We start from the raw sequence: 16,499 nt of genomic DNA, 5'->3' as shown, positions 1-16,499 counted from the left end.
AGGCAGCCCATCAATTCCGCATAAAATAAAGAAATAATGCATCATTGTCAAGAGAGGATAGGCAGGGCCTGTAAAATGACGGACTGTGTGTATTCCTGTGCTATTTTAAAAATCACCCATAAATACTGAAATTGTAAGTGATTCTAGTCTGGGAAGCTCTTTATTCCTTCTTTAAATCTTTAAACAGAGGATTTATTTTTGCCAAAATTATTGTTTTGATCCTATCAATCCATAAGAGAAAGGAAACTACTGTGTCTAATAAAGAATTTAGGAAATTAATTAAGATTTATGATCTTATAGGTATATTTTTTCACATTACATAGCAGAAAAGCATGTGGGCATAATATTTAAACTTAAAAGGTTGATTTGCAAATTCAGTAAAAAATAGTTCTTACTGTTGCTTAAGATATCCATGTTAAGTCATCCATCAGCCCTAATGTGAAGATTTTCATATCATATAGTTTTGAGTTCTAAAAAATATTTAAAACTAATAAATTCAAACAACTCACCCCAAACTTCCAAGTCTCTGAGCAAACATACCCAAAATATTCCTGTTTTTAATATGTAAACTCTTGTGCCTTTGCAACACAGAATTCTTGCCATATAAGTAATATTTGAGTATATGGGCATAAACCAGAATATCTAAAAATGAGGGATAATTTCAAAAATCAAACAGAATTCAATCAAATCAAGAAAGAAAGCTTAAAAATTCCCTCACATAAATTTTACTTAGAAACAAGTCTGTTTGGCCACCGGTTATGTAACTCTTTCACGTGCTTAGCCCTGAATGAAAGTCTTCTCATTGTTTCCATTGATGATCTGTCTCCTTTCACAGACAGAATAAAGTAATTTGAAGACCCAGTAGGGTGCCTTTTCAGTTTATGCCAGAGCTATTGGTAAAAAAAAAAATTATAAGTTAATAAGAGCCCCAAAATCCCATTATCTTTTCAATCATCTTCCAAACAACTTCAGTTTATAGAGCAAACATTAATTCATCCTGACTATCCATCAAAGTATCATGTTTAAGTAGTAGGGCTCTAATTTTGAGGGTCTCACTCAGAGGAAAAGACTATTCCCTCAAACTTCCTCAAGAGTATAGATTTGAACAATGATTAAAATAAAAATTAAAAAAAAGAGTATAGATTTTAATTACCAAATTTTCTGCTGCATTAAGTCATATGTTATCTAATATAAGTAACTCAGAATTTAATTGTATTTTTAATAGTTGATTATTGAAGAACTTAAGAGAATAACCAAAAATTCTAAGAATGTTATGTTTATATTAATCTACATGTTTTTATAATTTCCTATTCAATATATCAGTAGTATCCATAATATGTTCATTTCTAATTTGCAAACACATCCTGGTGTTATTTTAATTTACACTGGTATAAAAAATGTGGTTCCCCATTTTTATAAAATTCTCAGGAGTGAAGAATACATTTTTAATGAAAAATATTCATTGTCCTGAGTTCCACTTATTAATAATTTTTTTAAAGAGGAGCTAAAGATATGAATAATTTTACACAGAGAGAAAAAATGGATACCTGTCAATTGCTCAGTCAGTAGCCAAGACTTTATTTTGCCTCTTCCCTATAAACCCTTTACTTCTCTAGTAATGTCTATAAATTATTTCTGTCCCTTCATTCTCCTCTATTAATACCCACCCCCCATGCTGTTTGTTACTGGGTTTGTTTCTGGTGCTCTAATTCCTTCGCCCTCAAACCTATTCTCCTTCTTCTCCACTATTTATTTCTAGCCTGAGCTTTGTTGATTCCTTTGCTTCAAACACCTTTCAGAGTTGCCCTGACTGTGTTCTCCAATCCCAAGCCCTCCTCGGATTCCTTGAGTCCCCTGACTACACACCTCCAAAGTCATTCTCAAAACTCTCTTTTCCTAGAAAGACTACCTTGACATTCACAATAATCTCAGGATCAGAGGATACTTGCAATGTTCTGCTGTCATCAAGTGGACAATCTTAGTCATAAATCCACCCATAGATCCTATATAATAGGGGTCATTAGTTATTTTAACAACCAGTCTCTGAAGTAGAGCTGCCTTGTAATTTTAGTCAATCTAAGTAAACTGTACCTGTATATATTCATTTTTCCCTAATGTCTCTATGATATTCCAAAGCATCTGAATAAAACTAAAGTGATTGGTCTGCTGCTGTCTGATGTTCTGAGTAGTTCCCAAGACTTGGACAGCACCAGGTGTCAGTCCCGTATAGTTGTGCTTTTCTTCCTGAATCTGCACAGCCTTGCAAGGCAGAAACTCCAGAAGATTCTCTGTTCCCACAATCAAGATATTATGCAGCTTGGCCTCCTAAACTTACCTGTTATCAGTCCTCTTCTCACTGACAGACACTCACAATATCACTGGGCAGATTCTCAGCCTTTCTTACCTGAACATTTAAATAACATTCAACCTATCATCAGATTGATCTCTTACAATCTGATCAAGGTACAAGATGTCATCAATAATTTCTCTGTGTCTACCATGATCTAAAGATCTGTCCTTCTTAACAGAGCCCTCTCTTGCTATCCAATCTCGTTTCCCCCATTCCTTGCTATATTGCATATTTTGCATATGTTATTACTAAAAGCATGTTTGCATTACGTTTTAGTAATACTTTCTTCAATCTCAAATTCCTTGTGAGTATTGTCAACATTTTAGCCATCTTGTATTTTTTACCAATCTAGTTGGCACATCTTCATTCTTAAATCATTCCTACCAACTGCCATTATGTTCCTAGACCTAGTCTATTTAAAGCTGCTACTAAAAAAAGTAACACAACCCTGTTGGTTGGCAGGACTCCTGCACTTCATTTACGAACTGGTTCTGCAGGAGCGCACTGGCTGAGAGTGGGCAGAACGTCCTTGTGCCCCCGCAGAAGGAGCACTGGTCTCTAATTTGCATAGAGGATGAATAAGGCACTGTGGGCTGGTGTCCTCATAAATTTGAGGTCTATAGTCTCAGCTGGGCCCTGGACACCTCAGCATTTTTGTTGGCTGCTTTTTTTTTTTTAAGTTTTCTTTTGTTTGGACCTCAGCTTTTCTCTTTTGCTCTGAACAGCAAGTCTTCTAAAAAGTTAACACTGACCACAAATCCTTTTCCCACCATTCCCTCATTGTTGTCAACAACCTAGAATTCTTTTCCTCCAAGGAAAACTGAGATTACCAGAAACATCCAATTTTTTAGATCTGCCTTTCACTTCTTTAAGGTAAATTTTCTCTATGTGCTCCAAATTGCAGTAGCTCCTGTCTTCTTAGGGATCACATTCCATCATTCCTATGCTATGTACTCATTCTTTTTTTTCTTTTTTACTAGCTCTCTCATTATAACATAAATATAAAGCAGAATCCTTCCAATCTTTAAAACCATAATAATAAATGTCATGTAGTGGATTATAAAAATTTTTACCATTCTCCACCTCCTCTATATTAAAGAGGCAAAGCCCTTTACCTCATCCCTTAATCTCAACTGGCCATATAATTTGTTTTGGCCAGTGCAACATTAGCAAATGTGATTCAAGAAGCAGTGGCTAAAAAAACACTGTGCATTGGAACTTACTGGCTTGCTGAATGCAGAACATTGCCACAATATGAATGAGCCCAGGTTAGTCCACTGGAAAATACAAAACCATTTCTCAGCTAACCAGCCCCCAGACAGCTAATCACCTACCATTCAACCAGCAGCTAATCACAGACACATAAGTGAACTACAGCAAATAGCAGCTGAACCTGACCCAGACCTGCAGAGCCACCCAGCTGAATCTGGCCCAATTGTAGACTGGCAGATTTCTGAGCTAAATAGAAAGTTGTGTTTAGAAACAATAAATTTTGTCATGGTTTGTTAAATGGAAAAAGGTAACTAAAAATGTGTGCATACATGAACACTAAGATCTTTGTGGAATCTGTCTTTCCCATTATTACAGGCTCACATTTCTCTCTTGGTAATTACACCTGAAAAATATAATAATCATTGTATTGCTTTCCGTTTTGTGGCCAACATACCCAAAAGTAACTACGCAGAATCCCCTCTTGTATAATTCCCTCTTCTTGAGTATGGGTGGAAGCTGAAAGAATTTAGAAGTCCCTAATCAGGTGACTTCAAGTTAATCAAACAGGAGATTATCCATCTCCTGGAATATCCAGAGTGGGTATGACCTAAATAAATGATTTAAAGGTGAATGGAAAAATTAGAGATCAAAGTGGCAGAGAAAATAAATAAAAATAAACGTATTTTTAAGCCACTAAATTTGTGGTGATTTGTTCTGTAGCAATGGAAAACTAATATACTCCCCTCCCCCCTCTGTCCGCCGCCCCTCCTCTTCCACAGACACTGTTGTCACTGATGCCTGCAATGATTTCCACTTCCTAAAGCCAACAAGCATTTGAATTCCTTATCTTTTCTGATTTCTCTCTAAAACCTGATACTTCTAAACTTTCCCTCCTTTTCAAAACTACCTTATCTGTGCCTCTATTTCATCACTAAGTCCTTTTCTCCTCTTCTTCTATGTTGGTAATTCTTGCTGACTCCCAGAAATGCCTAAGCACAGCTTGTTTGACCAGAAAACTTGTACTTATTCTTTACATTTTAGCTCATACAATATGAACCTTTCCTGAGGTCCAAGGGTGATTTCCATTTCCCATTTTCACTCAAACTCGTTACTTTTCACTGTCATTATTTTCAGGTGCATCTGTTTTTTAAAGTTCCTTGAAGGTAGGCACTATGTCTTTTAATGTGTACTCACAGAGTGTCTGTCTAGTACATGGCATATTGCCTTCCTGCAGGAATAGAGAAGTAAAGTGCCCTGTGGATGCAGGAACAAAAGGACAGAGAGCAGGAACATAGTGCCTCCTTGAAGAAAGCCTCATCACCTTCCTCAGCAGTGATGCCTTCTAACTCCGCTATAGACTCCAGATAGTGAATGAGGGAGGGTATGGGGTGGAGGGAACTGTAGCTCTGATAGTCAATTCTGTCTTACCTCACAAGAGAGAAAAAATTGAGTTCTGACATCAAGTCAGGAGACCATCCTTTTTAAGACCTCCATCATCTCTCTGCTGGAATTGACAAAGCAACTTGATTTTCCATAAATGTACTTTCTCTGTCCCTGGAACTAAAGGTACAAATAAATGGTGTTTCAGCCAGGGGAAGCAACAGGCCACCAGGGATCACAGGGATTCTTCCAGCATCAGAGCAGAGCCTGGGTCCTCCCAACTGAGTCAGAACAAGCCTCCCAAGTGTGTCCAATCTCACCATAGAAGGTGACAAAAAGGTTGAGAGGAGAGAATCATATCCTCACCCTAAGCAAAAAGGGAAATGGGGAGGTGGCAATGGGAAGACCACTAGAGAAAAGTGGTTAAAAAAGTAAAATCGCCCGCTGGTGATTTTATTCAAAGGTGAAAGGCAATATACTCAATATTATGGTGAAAAATTCGCACAGTGACATATGGTTACTAGACTATAATGTGGTGATCACATTGTAAGGTTTAATCACTACATTATACAACTGAAACTAATATTATATTGTATGCCAACTATACTTAAATTCAAAAATAAATTAATCCACTTTTAACTGGTCAGGAATGTGTGCAGCAATTTAAAAAATGAGGGTCTCTACAGTTTTAATCATCACAGCTGCCTCTAGGCAAGTACATGACGAGAGGGCCCACCTAGAATCTGAGTTACCACCTGATCACCTCTCCCCTACTGGGGCAAGTCAGGCCCTCTTTTTGTTTTCCTCACTCTGCCCCATGTAGCTCTGCTCTGCATGCAGCTAGAATGTTGTGTGGATGATGGTCAGGTGCACATTGCTTTCTGGAATCTTAACATAAACGTCATTTTTCAGGAAATATTTCCTGTCATTCTAAGCTGGTCCTCCCAGCAGTTAGCAGAATCCAACTTGGAAGTTTCACCTACCAGCTTCTTCCAAAGTCTTTCATCTCTAAATCTCTAAGGCCAAGAGTTATGTTTGGATGATGTTTTAATAAGCAAAATATGGAGCAAGAGCTAAACTATGAGGCAGGAGTCCTAGGTTCTCTTTTTATTCTCCATGACAGTTTTCTCTTAGCTATGGGTTAAGATAGTTCATATAATGATGTTTATTTCCTATCTATCTATCTATATATATATATATATATATATATATATATATATATATTACAGGGTGATGTGAAAAGGAGGAACATTCACTCACTTATTCACTCATCAGACACTTTCCAAGCACCTACAAGTGTTCCAGGCATTGTGTTAGGTGATGGGGACCAGAGACAAGAAGATTTTTTGGCATGAAGAAGCTCACAAATATACTAGAATAATAGAAACATAAAAAGACTATTCTAATACAGTGTGTTGGTATGAATAGAATATTTCATTATAACATTGAGTCCTAGGGGGTATAAGGAAGATTTGTATGTCAAATGCCCTGTCCAAATTTGTTGTAATCTTTTTTCTATGGATCCATGAAATCTAGGTACTTAGTAAATATGAGAGCTAATGTCCAAATTTTCCAGGATATTATGTAAGAACCTCCTTTATTTTGACAGCCAGTCCTTCTGACCTTATTTTCCATGTTCCTCCCCCAAGTTCTTACATCCAAGCTACATTTGAACCAATATATAAAACCTCTCCCCTCTTGCACATTCCTTACCCTGTACTATACCCCAACACATGCTGTCCTCTTAGACTTCTTAAATATGGTAAATTATTTGTTGAGAACTTACCATGGGCCAGGAACTGTGATGAACAGTTTATATATAAATATACACAAATAAATGTATAGTTTCATTATATAATATATAATCTCATTTGATCTTCATAAGAAAGGTTGATATCATCACCCCATTTTACAAATGAGGAAACTAGGGTTTATGGTTATAAGTAAATACCCAGAAGAGCATGGCCACTCAGTTGCTTGTCTCACTTTGGTTTTCCCAGTCCATTCCTCCAACACGCAACCTCTTTGCCCTCATCACCCATCCACTTCTCAACTTGATTTGTGCCCCTAGCACCCCACTCACACTGTTCTCATTAAAGTCACCAAATAACCTCTTAATTTCCAATTTAAAAAGCTTTGAGGGCCCTGTTCATTGGAATTTGTTTTACATTTATAATATTTTCATTATATTAAATAGCATTATTTTAATAAATAATAGTATAGTATATTTTAATAGCAGGCATCAGGTACCTCCTTTGTAGCTGGACTGGTCAAATGTTGGGAACACTCACCCTGCCCTCCCAGAGCAGGAGAGAGCACAGAGGAGGTGTGGCTCCCAGCAGGTAATGCAGCATAAGATTCTAGGGGCTGGCCCATGGGAGTGAAAGTGTCCCCATATCCCAAATTCAGACTCTGGCCAGGTCAAACCCCACACACCTGGCCTCATCCCTAAACATCTGGTTTTTATAATGCTCACTGGGGAGAGGGGTTCCCCTTCCTGCCTGACAGGGGACACACTTTCATCAGGGTCTCCTAGTGTTTCATATCCAACTTTGTCAGCAAAAGGACTTTGATCCTCCTCTCGGTTTTGATCAGGGCCTCGTGAATCTCCCAACCTGCCCTTCCTCCCTAACCAAGTGGCAGGATATATTAACCTGCCTGTCCCACTTGACAAAATTACTTGCTGCTGTACAGTGAGGAAATGTGGCAAGGCATCTATAAAACATGAAAATACAATATTGTAAAGAAATGCTTCATTCTCCATGAGGTTTCTCAGCATTAAAAATAGAAGAGCTCTTGTGCTTCAATAACTCTAGGTCAGTACTCAAACTATGACACACTGCCAGAAAGATGTTAGTTATTAACACATTAGTATAGTAAAAGTCATCAGTTGTTATTTTGTATTCCCAAGTTGACCTGATTGATACCAGATTTTATCAAAGTTCTTTCAGACAAACCAGTCTGCATTTGCTTGTGTATAGTCACCTCTCTTTGAACTCTAATACTATCCCTAGGTAAGATTATTCTTACATCTTTACACCGACACTCAAAAACATGAATAGAGTATTTCATTATGGAGTATTTTTTTCTGAATTCTATTTGTGAGGATTTATTTCAACTGCTCTCATAGCATTTTTACTTTTGACTTACACTTTAAATTTTAAATTCTTTAGGGATTTTTAAAACATAATGTGCTTTTATGTAAACATGCCACTACAACCTTTGGAACAAAAATACACTCAACCCAATACTTATACTGACTATATTTGAGAGAATACAGTAACCACTCTGGAGAACAAAATAATTAATAAAAATGGATTTAATGGTGTCTTTACCTATAAAAACTTTACAGTCTGCTAGGGAAGATAAGGCATTCACCTAAACAGTTATAATACATGCTGTAATAGAATAATTATAATAAAAGATATTCAGGGGGAAAAAAGCTATCAGAATTAAATTGAGGGAGAGTTTGCTTTCCCTGAAAGAACCAAAGCAGACTTCATGAAGGAGTTGATATCTGAGAAAAGACTTCAAATGTGTAAACTTGTGAATATTTTTTTCATACACCTTATTGAACTTTACCTATGTTTGAGATGCTGCACTAAGTGCTATGGATACAGAAATAAACAGGAGACAGACTTTGGCTTCAAGTTGCTTTTAGTCTAGTGAGTAAGAAAGATAAAATCAACTATTAGAACTAAGTTGAAAGTTACATTGAAGATTTACCAAAAAGGCTACAAAACTATGAGAAAAATGACAAAGATGAAGGAGAAAAACTAATCCATCTGGGAATGTCTCTAGGAAAAGGGGCAACTTGAGCAGAACTTAGAATATCGAGTAGCCAAGGCCAAAATGGCCTTGGGTCTGGGGAAGAAGGAAGCATTACACTCAGAGGAATCAAGGGCTCAGGGACAGAAATGTATAAAGTGTGGACTTTGATGATAATACAGGAGAGCTGAAGAAATGAGGAACAAGATGTGAGAGGAAATGTCATACAGGTTAGGTTAGGAAAAGGTTAAAGCCCAAACTAAGAACTAAAGACATTTTTTAGGAAAAGTTTAAGTTATTATTACTAACTAATAGTACCAATTTATAGACAATTCTATTCATTTTTACCAGGTTGACCAGAAAAATCACTTCTTTATAGAAAAATTAAAATTTCTTACTGAAAAATTACTGTTGTTGGCATCAAGTAATCCAATCATGGGGTAGTCTCTAGACGTTTTATATTAAAATTCTACTCCTGACTACATTAAACCTCTCAGAGTGCCCTTTTTTGTGCCCTGGTCATTTTTTTTAGTTTAAATTTGTGGGTAACAGTTATCTTATTTTTAATTCACCTTATTTTTATTTCATGATGACCTCTATTCATCACTCAGGAATTATTAAGGAATTATTAAAATAAATGGAGACAGGAACCATGGCTATTCCCAAACAATTCAGGATCCAGTATTCCTCCATTTGTGATAAGATCATTTTGAGGCCTTACTAATGAATTAGGTTGAGCTTTGTCTTTTCATTTGGAGCATTAATAACATGAACTATAACCTCCTAAGTAACCTACACTGGCCAAAAAAAAAAATCCCAAAGTGCATGTTTAGTCTCCAGTTTGACATATATATACACATACATATGTCATATATATATATATATAATCACATTAAAACAAAATAAATGACCAACTTGGGAAAAAAATTACCAATTGGAGAAAAGAGTAAGTTTAAAAACCAAAATTGCTTCATTAAGAATATTTTCATTTTCATATATCTTGTATCATCACACCTACATGTTCTTCTTCAAAGGCACCCCATTGAATTACCAGTACTCTCCACTGACTATGGAAGCCCCCACATCTCCTACTGGTTTTTTCACTATTTTCCTGAAATAAGAAAAAAAGTGTTTAAGCCTATCACACTTACTGAGAATATATTAATGTGGTTAGAATATTTTAAATAATTAGCTGAGAATAAACCTCAGAAAGAAATGAATGTTTTAGTCCAGGAGACCTGGGTATGGACAGCCCAGTGTGAGTCTTCCATCACCACAAGGCAGAATGAGGATACTGGATGCTTGGAGGAGATATGAATATATCATCAGGAAGTCAGTGAAGGCTACAGGAATAAAGATGGGGTGGCACCAAAAATAAGATGCCTACTGTACAGTTTTGCATCAATCCTAGTAGCAGCAAAAGGCTAACTCACCAATAAAAATGTTCTCCCATCTACTTTGGAAAGCTTGCAAATGCCCAATCTGGTAGATTCTAAACAGAACACCTTGGTACTGATTCACGCTTACTGTCTAGGGCAACTTCCCATCCACTATTTACTCCAAAGCCAGCCTCTGCATTCCTAACATCCTATATACCTTGCCAAAGTCATATTATAATTTCATTACAACAAATAGCCAACAACAAATTCTCTCTATTTTTCCCTTCAAAATCTTTCCCTAACTTTCTTTCTTTGACATTTCTTTCTTGCCATCACAGACACAGGACTTCTCCTACTGTACCATAGACTCTCCACCTTAAAAAAGGCATTCAGTCTTGCTGCTAAGTTTTGGGATGGGGCCTTCTCCCTATTTCACTGAGGCAGCCCCACACTGGAGGCTTCCAAGACCACACACAGCCTGGAACAAAGGATATGTAAACAATATTTTTTTTCTTATAAGAAGAAAAACCTACCTGCCCATGCTTTTGCTGAGAGGCCATCCTGTGGGGCATTTCAGGATGTGATGGGGCCTGGAGGCTTGTTGCCTGTGTTTTGGGACGTACCACATCAGAGACCAGACTGGAGGATATAGCTAGGGACTTGGGCCGAGTAGCTGTGGTGCCCATCCCCACTGGGGGAGTTTGTTCAACTTTTCTGCTTGTAGCTTCATCTTCCCCCTCAGAGTCCACAATAAAAACATATTCAGCTTTGAAGAGGCCACTTTGCTGCATTTCTTGAGGTTTGTTTGCTTTAAATTCCCTTACTTGTGAAATCTTTCCGCTGACTTCTGAAGGATAAGTGAATGTTCCTGGGTCTCTCTTCTGTTGGCTCCCAGCATTCAAGGTCAAGTACTCATTGAAATTTGACTGCAATAAATGTATAGACATAAAAGCATTGACATTGGTTTGATACTTGCTTCTTTTTTCTATGCACTTAAAAGCTTTACCTGCTTAAGGACAAGACTTTATAAAAACATATGTAAAAATCAAGAGAAATGAGGTTGAAGTTAACAGTTTACTTTTACTAGCCCACCTGTTTGTTCTGGTCTAAATCCAAACAATGTAGGGCCCAGAATCAACATCAACAAACAAACCTGCTTTCTAATAAATAATGAGATGAGTTTTTAAAAGAAGAGGAGGAAAGCAATGTTTTCCATGAAGACATTCATGGAACAAAGGGAGACTTGACAAGGATATACTCTGTGAAAGCCAGGGGATAAAGGAAATCCCACTGAAGGATTCTAAAAGAATATAAATCTCTGTAAAAGTCTGAGCAGAAAAATTATATCAGAACAAAATGCACAGATATTAGACAAAACAACCTAAGCTAATTGGGAAGAACCTGTGACTAGGACACCAAAAAGATAGATGTTTTCAGCACAAACTATTTTTTACTATTATTTTATTTTGGATTTATAATTCCAAATCTTTTCCCATACAATTTTTTTGAACACACAGAAAGTTTATAAGGCCAGGAGTAAGACAGCTTTACCATGCTAACAAAAGGCTTTGTTCTAAAAAGACAGTAGCTATGTATGCTGAGAAGATTCAATGTTAATTTTCTTGGTTTTGATAACCATATTATATTTATTATTCTTTCTTTAAGTTTGAATTTATTTAAAAATAGAAAGTTAAAGAAGACACTAATTAAACTAAAATAATTTCAACTATGATCATCCATTTAATGTACGATAATATGTGTGTTTGTGTTTTGTGTGTGTGAAAACACAATAGAAATCAACCATTGATTAGTCATAACTAAACTAAGGACATCACTTTATACATCAATTCCACACTTTTCAGCTGATGATGAGATAGTCAGAATAAAACTAATTGTCTCTGATTAGGATTTCTCTGATAATGGTGATTTCACATATTAATTACAATACTATATAGTAACAAAAACCCAAATTGGAAGGAAGTTTCCATTAAAAATAGAAGTAGTCAGTGACAAATTGCTTCCTATGAAAAGTAATGGAATAACTAGAAAACCAGCAAAAACTTGAACTGGTTTTTGAAAACATCATTAATGCTCTAAAACAATTTCCTTCCTCCATAGTCTATCATTCTATGTTCCTTCACTCGGATATATTTTTACAGCATTCATCAATACCTGAGATTTGGTTATACACTTTTCAGTTTTCTCACAGTCTGCATTCCCAATAACAAATAAGTAATGAGTTGACTTTATTCGCTCAGAATCCACAGCACCAAGCATGTAACATGTTGCCAGTCAATAGTTGTTAAACATAGAAAGAATGAAGGATTATTTACCCTGTTTGATTATAATACTGAACCATTTAAAAGACAGAAAGAAAAAACTTTAATCTCATTTTAATGCCATAGCTGTATGTGTATCATTGTAATCATCAGATGAATATCAGCATTTCAGAAGGCTTTGGAAATTTGCAACCAAAATTGGTTCATATAGCTACAGCCTCATGTAACCATAGCACCTAATAACAAAGGATACTATGAATATATTATGTATAGTTGAGTACTGTTAGGGAGAAACTTCCCAGAAGAGCCTTATGTAATATTCAGGATTTCTCTGAAATAATGTGGCCCCAATGATCTTGAAATAAGATAGCACTGAAAATCTCAGAAACATAAATATATTACTACTTGCCTGTAAGATGTTTTCATATATACAAGGTAAATTAGATTATTTCCTGCCCTTCCAGTTGGCTCAAGAATACCACAAGTTCCTTAGAGACACACTTTATTTTAAGTAAGAGAGTATTACAACACATTTTAATGAGAATATTTCTAAACCACAATGTCATTATTCTAGCACAAGTCATTTTCAGGGTTTGTTTTAATTTAATTTTCAGTCTTGGTTTCATTTTAGAAAGGTATGACCAGGGCATAAATATAATTTTATCATCTGTTTTGTTACATAATATTATAAGGTTAACATTTTTCATGGAATTACATAATTACTATAATTATAACTTTGTCAAAGTTATGTATTATCATATTCTTAACTTTTCTGGTATTGGGCTGTTTTTATTTTTTTTCTAATTATTTTTCTCTATAACATTTTTCTTCTTTTGTCCTATTTTGGGGGATGCATTTCCAAGAGTTAGGTTATTGAAAGGCTATGAACAGTTTTATGAAAGTGGATAAAGGTTTTCTACCAAAATTGTACATATTCACAAAAGTAGCAGCAAAATATGAGCATGCAAATATCTCCACAACTGCCCTAACGATGGGTATTATACCTTTATCATGTTGCTAATTTATTACATGTAAGGTAGTAGCACCTCATTATTTAATCATATTTTCTTTCAAAATAAATGCAAACTTCTTTTTAATTTTGTTTTTATTATTTTAAGATACATTTGAGAGAAGGGAATGTACAAGGAGGCAAACTATAGGCTATCAACTCAAAAAGGTTGAGAATAATGTATTATGGAGAACCAGGAATTAGATAACAATTACGTTCCTATTACATAATTGTATTTTTAGTCAATCTTGGATTTCATGGTTGTCTCACTTTACGCAGAGGAAATAAACATTCATCCAAATTTGTCAGTTATTATTATGATAATTTAATGTTAATTGCTGGATATAAAAAAAAAGAATAAAAATAGTCCTACCCTATTTACAGTTTCTGGATTCTTATCACTTGGTTCCTCAGGAATTTTAACAAGGAATCTAGAGATGTCAGCCAACTGAGAGTGGGTTGGCAATCTTCTGACAGTGGGGACAAATGTGAAGATCAAAGGTTTGGCTTCAGAATCACCAGAAGAGACCTATGAGACATGTAATAAATTAGGCCTGTAGTCTTGTCAAATGTTTATCTTGACTTTTTCTCTATACACCAGAATACTTATTTATTTTGATAAATTGCCCATTTTCCTGTGATCATATATATGGTTGCCAAAGAAAACAGCTATAAAAATAGTCACAGTATATCAGATTCTTTTTTCATAATACTATCTTTCAGAAAAAGCAATACAACCCCAGCAGGATCCTGTTATAGGGGATGGCAATAACATAAGAGGTGTTAATCTGCTGGAATATTACAGGGCATCTCTACCTCAGTGGATTTATCACAAACACAGTCGTCAATCTGTTTCAAAATGGACTTTTATCCATTTAACCCAGGTTAGCAGGTTCAATTTGATTCATAATCACTAAACATGCAAGAAACTTCCATTTATCATTAACAAGAATACCAAATATGGATTTAAAATTAGAAGTAAACTTTTCTCACTACCAAAATGTGAATGTCTGCTAAAAGATATATTTTATCTTTTATTCATTCTTTATTCATTCAAAAGTAATTTTGTTAAGCGTTTCCTGTGTGGCAGGCAGTCAAGAGCTAGATACACAACAGTGAATAGAAAAGAGTCAATAGACCACTCACAAGTAGAAAGAGGATACACACAGAATACTGAGGGAAAAGTGATGGGGGAACCTGCCTACCCAACCTGGGAAATTCTAGGAAAAAAAAATAAAACACCTGAAATTTAAGTCCCAGTGAAGAGGAAGATAAAGATGTCCCAGGCTGAGAAAACTGGCCGAGAGAAGCATGGAAAGAAGCAGCAGTGTGGGGTGTGGATCCAGCTTGCACGTTGTCCTATTGCCAACAGAGAACCATTGTGCTCTATAAAGCACTACAGATTGGGAAATGACATAGCCACACTAGAATTTTAAATAATACTGGCTTTGAAAAACACAAGGCTAGAGAGAAGGGAGAAAAGTCAATAGCAAATAGTTTGAGGACTAAATGAAAAGGGAGAATGAGAAGATGGTGCTGTAGATTTCTCTTTCAAGAAGTATGGATGAGAAGTAGGGAGAAAGGTTAAGAGCAGTTAGACAGGGAAGTAGAGTCAAAGAGATGCCTTCTTGTCTGTAAGGGGATAGACTTAAACATGTCTGTAGCCTGAAGGGAGGAACCAGGAGAGAATGAAAGTGGAGCAAGATCTTGGAGGGGGCAGGCAGAACAAGGTAAGGAAACAAGAGAAGAAACATGGTCTCCCTGGAGTCCAGAGAAAATGAACTAAGATAAAGAAAGGCTCATGGACATGATAAAGTAGGGAGAGTGAGAAGGTAAAGGGAAATCACTTTTGATAAAATAATGACCATGATAAAACCAGCCCCACCTAGTCAGAGCAACACTGTCCCTTTGCTGCCTCCATGACTCTGTCACAAAATATATGATGTGCCCTGCCAAGATCCCTACTCTCCTTTCCCTTCAAGTTGTATCATGTTTCTGTGCCTTGGACAACTTGGACCTTATCTCAGTATGCCCTTTAATCTGACGATGTCTGTCCCTGTGAGGAACCCAGGCCCCTGAATCTCCCCCCAATACCCATGTGCTGTGTGTGCACCCCCAGTTTTGTTTCCATCTTGTACCATGTTCCAACCCCTGAAACACACTGCCTGGGATCTAGTCAGTCATCAAAAAATCCTTCACATCATCTTTAACCTCTTCTCTAAATATTCTAGCTCTAACTAAACTACAGCTCCCTCTGAAGGACTCATTTCCAAGGAGCTCCCTCAATGGGAGCTGTTCTCTCTCACACTAGACCTGGGAATGGAAGAGGTGTGCTCCTTATTCCTTTTTACTGATTCCAAAATCTTCTCCTTTTCTTTTACCTAGAAACTTCCAGTTTGAATCTCATTTCATCAGTCTAGACTACTCACTACCTCTCCTTGTAATAGTCACCTGTCCACAGCCAAATGAAACCCTCTTTTCTTTGAAGATTAAATTCCTAGTTCAATTCTACTCTCTCTAACACTACACTTTTTATAATGCTCAATATCATATCTCATGGATAATTTTTCCAATATTGTGATGCCTCAATCTCTACTCTCCTTGTCTCTCACATCTCCAGCCTAGACCAAGAACCACAGTCCCTCTGTAATTTCAGTTTTTTAATTCTCTGACCACCACTTCTTTTCTTTCCATACCACTCCCACTAGTTTTCCAATTCCAATGCTTCTCAGAATTCACCACAATGAAAAATCTATTGATCCTTCCAACACTAGGTTTTCCTGTACTTTGTTTTAACTAGCTTGCCTTTACCAAAGGACTACATTTACCATGATCACTCCCATGCATATCCCTCACGTTTCATACCCTCTCTCACATCGTCATCCCCATTTGGGTAAATCACAGTCCCCACTAAATCTAACCCCATACCTCCTCTACCCCTGCGTCAGAGATGTAAATGTGGCTAGGGAAAACCTCATGACCATGCTTAGTGGTTTCACTTCAAATTTATGATTCTGAGCCATAAACAGGCCCTTCAGTGTTGGTCTATAATTAATGTAGTTCCATAGCCCATTCACTCTTCCACTTGCCTAGAAAACTCATATCTTTTTTTTCTTTCTTTA

General features: G+C 36.4%; 1 protein-coding gene across 10 annotated transcripts in view; it reads right to left on the bottom strand.

Moving 5' to 3' along the window:
• LOC114494998 (muscular LMNA interacting protein) overlaps positions 1-16,499 on the bottom strand; it is a 235,055-nt gene that overhangs the window by 113,743 nt on the left and 104,813 nt on the right. For 8 of the 10 annotated variants that reach the window (XM_036024247.1, XM_036024249.1, XM_036024253.1 and 5 more), the window contains exons 2-3: positions 13,751-13,906; positions 10,623-11,015 (exon numbers count right to left, since the gene is read on the bottom strand). In XM_036024247.1, the coding sequence (XP_035880140.1) occupies positions 10,623-11,015; positions 13,751-13,906 (549 nt within the window). The remainder of the gene's footprint in view (positions 1-10,622; positions 11,016-13,750; positions 13,907-16,499) is intronic. The other 2 variants (XM_036024251.1, XM_036024255.1) reach the window with 1 other exon arrangement.

The sequence above is a fragment of the Phyllostomus discolor genome, chromosome 4, assembly GCF_004126475.2.
Source record: "Phyllostomus discolor isolate MPI-MPIP mPhyDis1 chromosome 4, mPhyDis1.pri.v3, whole genome shotgun sequence".
Classification (NCBI taxonomy): domain Eukaryota; kingdom Metazoa; phylum Chordata; class Mammalia; order Chiroptera; family Phyllostomidae; genus Phyllostomus; species Phyllostomus discolor.
This window is presented reverse-complemented; position numbering and strand designations above follow the sequence as displayed.